The sequence below is a fragment of the Xiphophorus couchianus genome, chromosome 23 (assembly GCF_001444195.1).
Source record: "Xiphophorus couchianus chromosome 23, X_couchianus-1.0, whole genome shotgun sequence".
Taxonomy (NCBI): domain Eukaryota; kingdom Metazoa; phylum Chordata; class Actinopteri; order Cyprinodontiformes; family Poeciliidae; genus Xiphophorus; species Xiphophorus couchianus.
In genome coordinates this window covers 25,154,084-25,163,036 of record NC_040250.1, presented here as the reverse complement: position 1 = coordinate 25,163,036, position 8,953 = coordinate 25,154,084, and the positions used below count along the sequence as shown (strand labels likewise).

At 41.0% G+C, this 8,953-nt stretch overlaps 1 protein-coding gene across 1 annotated transcript in view; it reads right to left on the bottom strand.

Annotated features, from left to right (window-relative positions):
* Positions 1-867: 867 nt before the first annotated feature.
* gpc4 (glypican 4) overlaps positions 868-8,953 on the bottom strand; it is a 46,960-nt gene continuing 38,874 nt past the window's right edge. The window contains exons 3-9 of the mRNA XM_028009056.1: positions 7,686-8,083; positions 7,187-7,352; positions 4,968-5,098; positions 4,739-4,885; positions 4,539-4,663; positions 3,741-3,913; positions 868-3,272 (exon numbers count right to left, since the gene is read on the bottom strand). Of these exons, the coding sequence (XP_027864857.1) occupies positions 3,055-3,272; positions 3,741-3,913; positions 4,539-4,663; positions 4,739-4,885; positions 4,968-5,098; positions 7,187-7,352; positions 7,686-8,083 (1,358 nt within the window). The 3' untranslated portion in view covers positions 868-3,054. The remainder of the gene's footprint in view (positions 3,273-3,740; positions 3,914-4,538; positions 4,664-4,738; positions 4,886-4,967; positions 5,099-7,186; positions 7,353-7,685; positions 8,084-8,953) is intronic.

Genomic DNA, 8,953 nt, shown 5'->3' with positions numbered 1-8,953 from the left:
AAAATAGCAACAGGTATTTTGTTCCATATAACACAGCAAGAGTGTAACAGGTAAACCTTTATGGATGCAAACTCCACTAAAAACCCACCTGTTTAGGATTGTATTTGAAATGTAATCAATTACAAATTTATTGATGGAACTTGACTTAATGGTGTGTTTTGATTGTTGATTCTATGTTGCTTTGTGTTTCTGTGTTTGTAATGATGTAAAGCACTTTGAAATGCCTTGCTGCTGAAATGTGCTATACAAATACAATTTGATTGATTGATATTATTTTAAAAAATCCTTTTGGTTCTGGTGTTTTTAGCCCGTGGAGACCCAGCACAATTATTTATACGATATGCGAAGGCGCCCGACATACCAGAGGATCTCGTCGTGTTGCATTTCTTGGAAAACAAGAAAACCCAGTACTTTGATTTGCTGTTTTTTTTTTTTTTTTTTTTTGTTTGTTTTGTTTTTCACACCACCAAATCCAGTATTTGCAAGAAACACTCCGACTGGATAAAGTGCAGCATTCCCCCACTTTCACGTCTAGATGGGAATTGTGACGCTGTGGCCATTTCTCCCAAGATGCCTCAGTACATGTGTCGCGTGCTCTACTCCTTGCGCCACCACTGTGCCGCCATTATATTTTTTTTAACCATTACTCCGGTACGGTATGACTACTCTCTTCCTTGTAGGCTGTTGCGTTTTATTTTTTTAATTTTTAACAAACACGTACTCGTATATCCCTAGCGTTTTCCTGTACCTTCGCATATCGTATAAATAATCATGGCCGCCAGTCCAGCCCTGCCACAGTAAACACGTAATGTGATTCAGAGCAGCAGAGGAAACTCAAAACGAAAAAAAAAAGACAATTCACACTCATTTAAATATTGGAAGTCTTTATTTCCACAAGACTAAGAAATGTTTAATATACATTTTCTCTTACAATTTAACATCTATCTCATCTTCTTCCATAACATTTATTTTTACTCTGACAAGTAAAAATCTGGTGTACTGTTAAAGCCTCTTTTAGAGACATCTAGAAACGGCTGCTCTCTATTTACACATCATTCATACTTTTTCAGTCAGTCAGTCAGTCAGTCACCCTCTCATCAGAGAGCGAGTCCATTCTCTTCTTGTGGGCCAGAGGCAGGCGGAAGGATTTCTCACACCTGTCCAAGTTCGACTTTTCTTTTCCTTTTCTAATTATTTCAGTCATGGGACTGACATTTCTCTGTGGATTGAATATCCAGCAGCCGGACCGTTTCCTGCCAGCTGAAAAACAAAAAACAAACAAAACAAAAAAAAAAAAAAAAGAAGAAAAAAAAAAAACGCCACTGCTGCCCTGGCCTGCAAACAAAAGACATTCACCATTGTCACCTGAAACATTTCCTCCGAATGCTTCTTTGACAACTTTGCTCTTCCGGCGCGTGCACAAAACCCTCGCAGAAATGTTTGCGGAACATGAAAACATGGAAACGTAATGGCAAATGAAGCTGAAGCGCAGCCTTGCTGTTCTTCCTTATAAAGGCTGCGGTGCTTTACAATACGTTGCATAGAGATTTCATCAAATCCTTCAAAAACAAGATTGTTAAATTGGAAAATGGTCTAATGTTTACGTTTTTCCTAAGTAGCTTTTTCAGAGCAAAAAAAAAAACAAAAAAACAATTTTTGCTAAATTGTTATTCAAACCCATTTAGTCCATGTAGTAACTTGATTTAAAAATTATTTTTTCAACCTATGTTTTTGCTCATCTGGTTTTGATTAATTTTATACTACATCATTGTTTTCCAATCCCGTTAAAATACAGACATAAGTTACTGTACAAAACGCTGGATTTTACGGTTGAAATGTCGAGGATAGGCCGCAAATTACGAAACATCTACATTCTTTGCTTTAACAAATAAAAAAAACAAACAAAAAAAAAAAAAAAACAAGAAATGACAAAAAAAAAAAAAAGTACCAAAAAAGTATGACGACATTAACATTTTGTATGCGCTAATGATTTTTAAAGTAGGTAGATTAAACGGGTGAGTGAATGACGCAGTAAGAATTTCGTAAAATCTACCGTAGTACCAAATTTATTCTTTCATATCAAATAATTAAAAAAAAACAACAACAACCCTGTAATAAACTTTGCAGGTTTTTTTTTTTTTTTTTTTAAATCAAAACGCTCTCCGGTTGATCCTCCGAAATGCTCCGACTCGGACCGTTGCAGAGCCGGACCGCCTTGTGATGAACTGAGCTAACTCGACTCGTGACTCGCCACCTTCTTCTGGGCTGTCGCCGGGGGAAACGGGGCACCGGTTCTTCCGGACCGACTCCGTGTCGCCGGCTTGCATTGAGAGTATTCATGAGGTATGAGATGAGCTGTGCAAGGTGTGGAACTAAAAAAATATATGAAATAAAAAAAAAAAAAAAAAAAAAAAAAGAGGGAAGGTTTAGGGTGTTACGATACGCTGACATACAAACAACTTCCTGTTGAACAGGTGTTCAACAGGAAGTTGAACACCTGTTTTGCAACATCTTCCTGTCATTCTGAGTGATGAGTGCTTGAGTGAAAAAAACAAAAAAAAAAAAATCATGATTTGATAGGCTGATTATCCAGAGTAATTCACAGTTTGCATGTTGTATGAATGATCCATGAGTGATGGACAGCAAGAACATCATCAGAAATATGAAGATGCCTCAACACAGGCACTTCCTGTTCAACCAATCATTGATATCGCTGGGGAGACAAAAAAAAAAAAAAAAAAAGGCACAATTTGCTATATGTTTGTAACGCTGCAAGCAGAACCTAAAGGAAGTTTATGAAACTGCGAGGTGGGGGTGTAAAACAGGTGGATTTTTCATCTGAAAAATCCACCTGCCATACACTGATGTCCTTACAAACATACAAATAGTTAATAGTGAAGTTATTGTAATATCAAGAAGATTCTCTCCCCCCCTCCCTCATCCGCCCCAGTCTGAGGTCCTGAAGGCAAGTCTTTTTAAAGTCTCTCTGACAGGGCTCCCCTTCATTCTTGTAATCCTGGTCGATCTTCTTTTCCTCTCCTGTCCTGATGGTCTTTATCTCCAGTGGGGGGCGAGCAGGGCCAGGGCCGGCCCGCAGAGCGCCAGCGCCGGCGCCAGGCTTCCCCGCGAGGACGGTGATGACGAGCCTTTTTGCACCGGTTTGACCCTGGGATTCTCCGGGTTCTGCGAGGTGGAGATGTAGATGTCGTTATCGCCGCACGACGGGGAGTCGCAGCCGCTGCCGCTCTCGCCGTCTCCGCTAGCGTCATCCTCTGTTGAAGAAAAAACAAAAACCAAACACAAAATGGTCGGGTCAAAGAGGGTTCCTGTTGGTCAAAATGTTCTGGAGTTTTCAGATCAGCTTTAAAGTGGACATATGAGTTTAAGGTTTAAATATGGAAGCAAACAAAAACAGAAAACAGACTGACAAGAAAAGGGAGGATGGATGAATCTGAGCCTTCAGAGCCACATAAAGACGATTACAAAACCAGCCTTCTATCACCTGAAGAACATTTCCCGGATTAAAGGACTAATATCTCAATCTGACTATATAGCTTGTGAACAAACAGGAATGGAAAAATACATCTGAAAATAAGAAAAGTTTCTCATTCACATACTTTTTCCTACTTTGAACATAATTAGACTCCCCACCCTCCCAGACTGCGCAGGAAGAATAGATAAAGCTCCAGAGGAGATGATCGGTTATGGCACAGATAGTGAAGGTGACTTGGCGCCCTCACCTGATTCAAAGGTCATGTCGTTTCCACTGTGCGCCGCTTTCAACCGGTTCGTCATGTCCTTTAAAACCGCAATCTGGGTGCGGATCACGACATCTGGTTTGGTAATGTCCACCTCAACGTCAGGGTTTGAAACCTGATTGGCCAGCCCGTTGCCAATCACATCCGACTGGTATCTAAGGAGCACAGAGGTGTGATTGTCAGACATACTCAGCAGTTTTCTATTTAACGTAAATAAGAACAGGGCTTGTACACTTTTCTCATAATAGACGTCAAGCACTTTTCAAGGTAAGTTTTCAAACTTTTCTTGCACCACACTTTGGAGATAAAAACAATAGAAAATTAAGTTTCAATTCACAAAGATATATAATTTATTACTGTTATTAATAATGTCTTGAGATCATTTTCTACATTCAACAGCAGGAACAATGTAAACCAACATAAAACAACATTTTATGTCTTGAAATGTCTCTCTTACACACATACCCTATACACCTGATTGGTTCGAGAAAGTTACGAAAATAATAATAAAAAATGTTCTATGTTAGCAAATAAAAATAATTCTGGCAATTCTAACAAACCTAAAACAAGAAAGGTTTGGTCTGATTTAACTTCCGAAGGTTATTTAGGCTTTTAGTCGAAATTCCCTTCTTTCCCAAACTGCATAGTTTGAGTACCAAGCACTTTTAATGAATTTATTCAGAAATTAAACACTTCCCAAACCTTGAAAACTCCCTCAGTGAAACCCAAGGATTTCCAGCACCGTACAAACCCAGTAAAAGTAATTTTTTTTTCTCTGACCTGCTTTTGGCTGTACCGTTCCAGCACTCGTCGCCAGGTGCGGTCCTTTCCGCTGCGCACACCGTCTCCGGCAACGTCGACCAGAACTTCTTTGCGTGTTTCAGCTTCTTCTTCACCTCCGTCGTCTGTGCGGCGCAAACAAAGCACATTTTAGGCAACAGGACAAACACAGAGCTGCGGCTCATTGCCCGGTTCCTCACCAGCCGATCTAAACTGGTCCCCGCGGCGGTTGTCGGTCTCGCTTCTGGACTGAAGGGCCGGAAGCGGCCGGTGAAGCCCGTTTCCTTCCCTGACCGCTTGGAGCGGAAGGCCTTGTTGGGTTTGGGCGTCCCGCATCCCTGGAAGACCTGTTCAGGGAGGAGAGAGGCTCGGTAAAATGGAATCTGCCGAGTTGGAGGTTCTGGACAAAACGGCGGCGCGGAGGCGGACCCTCTGTGAGACTTGCACGCTGTTCTCCTGCATGTTCATGATGGCCTCGGAGATCTTGACGTCGAGGGGGTCCATGACGGACTCGAAGTTGAAGGGCCCTTCGAGCCTGTCGGCCAGGCCCACCATGGCATCTGGAAAGCACAACGCAAGGACTCTCAATCCAGAGCTCATTTTTCACTAGAAATCCACAAATTCCACAACATATTCTGCTCTTTCATGAAAAATACATCAAAGTGAAAGGAAAATGGCTGACAGAGTTTCTGTATATTTAAAATATGTAACATTATATATCAATTAGCAGCTAATTATAAAAATGTGGGGTGTATTTGTACAGAGAATGAACGCTCTGCCAATTTTTCCCCTTCAAAACAGCCTCAGATCGGATGAGAGTCAGAACATCTGATTTCAAATCAAGCCAAGGATTTTCAATTGGATTAAGTGTAGACTTTGACTATACCATTCTAAAGAGAAATATGCTTTGATCAATCAACCTCTACATTAATTACTTTGGCAAAAAAAACATGGTAAACGAATTAATCAGGGTTTCACCAACTCAAATTTAAAACTTTTTAGACCGACAGGAATGAAATGTAAGACTTTTAATCAACAGAAATGTACAAAACAGTTTTTTTTAAAAAGAAGGTGTATTTCATATAGTACTGCCAAAGCTTTTTTTGACCAAAAACAAACATGTTACTTTGTAACATTGTAACAACAAAAGTGAACCGGTGACAAAAACAAACCTGGCAACTGGCCTTACCAAGGATGGATGCAAAAGCGCTTGCTAGCTAGCACGTGTGCATTAGCAGCTAATTAGCAGTAGCCTCAAGTCACAGAACTAAATGAAGAGGTCTGTGTGTGACTCAAATGTTTGCCTAACAAAAAAGTCCCACGAGAAATATAAACTTTATAAAGTATCAGATTAAACAGTCTTCTCAAGACAAAATTTAAAACATATTTAAATTTATATATTTTTTAATGAATTTCAGACATTTTAATGCCTTATTTTTTGATTCATGAATTTAAGATTTAAGGATGCGCCTGTTCATGCTTAGACATAACAACAAATGCAGATCTAAGTAGTTTGTCATTATTTTCTCAAGGAATGGTTACTATCTGCCACGACTGAATGACACTAAAACAGCAGAATTCCTTTAGAACTGTTTTTCTTGTCATTAGGTTGTAAATGATGTGCTTTTTCTTTTTACATCATTCAAATATCAAAATCCTGAAGAAGAAAATGCATTTATCCTCTTCCTGTGAGAATTTTATGTTTTACTTTATTTAAAAATATAAAATCTAATCAATCTGAGCTAAAATCAAAATTAAATGGTGGTTCTTGACATGACAAATTTCTGAAGGGAGATATTTATCAAAAACATTGTTTATTTAAAATTGGTCATGGTTATTTGTACTGTTAGTTTTCTTTTACGCAGTCTTGTTAGACGGTAAAAACTATGCCACAGCCTTTTGTTTCACATGTTTGTTATGCAACAATTCAAATTAAACGTTTACTCATCCTTCTTCCTGATCTTCCTGCCATTTCTTTGGTCTACATGATGCCGTTTGTTCTCTAATATTATTCACTACATTCTATTTAGTTGAATATTAAATGTGCACCACACTCCAGATTTATTCTTTACATAATTTCCTTGAGCATTTTAGTCATGCCCTACTTTGTGTTGGTCTACAACATAAAATCCATTTAATTTTTTCAGTTGCAATAGGCCAAAAATGTGGAAAACGAATTATGTTCACCCGTATACTCTGTATGCTCTTGCATGCCGTTACTAAAATCTACCACTAGGTGGCAGCAGCTCATAAGTGAAATTAGAGCACAGACGCTGCAGCAGAAGAGGAGCAAACAGAAAGCGGAGCATAATAAACAGAGTGGAGAATAGAGGAGATGTGCACCACCCTGAATGTAATGGACCAGATCTGAGTGTGTTTACACTAAACAATAACAGCTTTCATCCTGCAGCCAGTCACATGTACACCCCTCCCTCTCCCTTTACATCACAGTAAATAAGCCACATGTTTGTACAAGATGTCTAACAAAGAGGACCTTCAAACAAAACATTCCTGTTTAGGTTAAAGTCTGAACTGGATTGTGACAGAAGATTCCATTTCTATCAATCTCTGGTGGAAAATGGGAATGAAAACAGAAACTATTACGGTCACAAGAATTGGTATTATGGTCGCGTTAGAAGTCTTCTTACCGAGGAAGTTGTTCCACTCCGTGTCCAGGTCAGCCTGGTTAGCCAAACACCCCCGCATCACGTTCAGACAGTAATTCTGGCAGGGCTTCAGGGCCACTTGGCCGGAGCAGTAGGGACAGTACAACATCTTCATGGCTGCTCGAACACAGCTGGGAGATGCGCTGACCTGGAGGAGGTGGGAGGCTGTTAGGAAGGCGGTTTTCCACCAAATCTCAGCGAGACAAACTCATCCAAGACGCATACTTGGACTAGGAAACGGCTTAAACATTTCATTTTATAGGGCTAGGTCCACCAAGCAGAATAATCTAATCATCAATGAATCACATGGAAAAACATGTCAAACCAGTACAGTCAAAGAGGTTTGTGTTGAGACTGGCTGTCTATTGCAACCGCAGCTGGCGCAAACACAAAAGATATGAAGTCAGAGGCTCTGAAGGGAGGGGTCGGCCGACTTCTACTGCCTTTTTTAGTGAAGACAAAAAAAGCTGCGTTCGCTTACCGTGGACACCTTATTCACCACGTCTGGCATGAGGGCGAGGCCTCTCACGAAGGTGCGCGCGGCCACGAAGGCTCGCGTCATCTGGATCCGCATCTTGCGCGGAACGTCGCCGAAGGGCTGCAGCTGCTCCGTGTGCTGGCTCACGCACTCCATGTAGGCGTCGCTGAACTCGTACTGGACGTTGACCAGCCGGAACATCCTCTCCAGGAGGTCGGCCCAGAAGTCCGACAGCATGGATTCCAGGTTGACGGCGGAGCTGCCGGAGACGTAGTAGCGGGTCAGCGAGGCGAAGAACTCCGTGAACAGCTGGGAGTTCTCTATGTACATCTTGCCGTAGGTCCGCACGAACATGTTGTGCAGTGACGTCTGGGAGTTTTTCAGGAGCTCCTTGAAGAACTCTGTGGAGAGAAGAAGAATGCGCCTTAGAGGACATGACGGAAACAATCTGAGCATTGTTTCAACTTGACAACTTGTTTTCACATCCGACAGTCCAGAAAAAGGGTAAATGGCCGGTGCTTGTATAGTGCTATTTAAGTCCAGAGGCAGGTTTAGTGTTTTGCCCAAAGACGCATCAAACCAGCAACCCATCGATTGCGGGACAAACTTCTACCACCGTTGCCACCATCGCTCTGGTAAGCTCAGTTCGATTGGGGACCAAAACTGCAACATCTGTTACATTTTCAGCTGCTGGGATTCATTCTCACACTGCACTGTAAACAAAAATGGAGTAGCGTTGGATTTTTAGCGGCTGTTTTATCTTTGGCAAAAGACCACAAGATATTTCTCCCACTAGAGCTGGACTCTCAGAATGTTTGGATTGTATTTACCCAGAATATTCTGCACTTTAGTTTGTTTCCTGCTTTTGGAGCGGTCTTCGGACTGCTTGGCGTTCGGTTAAACCGAAACGAGACCTAGATTTGTAGGCGGACCAGAGTTCACGTTTTTGGCGTGCATCAGAGTTCACACTTCTTCAAACCAACCAGACTTTCTAGGCAAATGAGATTAGGCTTAGATTAAAGCGGACTATAAAGAGCAGGTGTGAATGCACCCTTGTGATCTCAATGAGGAAATCAGTGGTTTACAATTACAGATTCCTTCTTGAACATTGTCTACAGAAAACATTCTTTACAACACTCTTCAAAGATGTTGAAAAAGATACCCATACCTTTCAAATGTCTCTCACTACAAACTTCAAAGGATTTTATAGGGGTTTTATATGACAAATCAACAAAAAGAACGGCATCATTGTAAAGTAAACAGAACTCTGT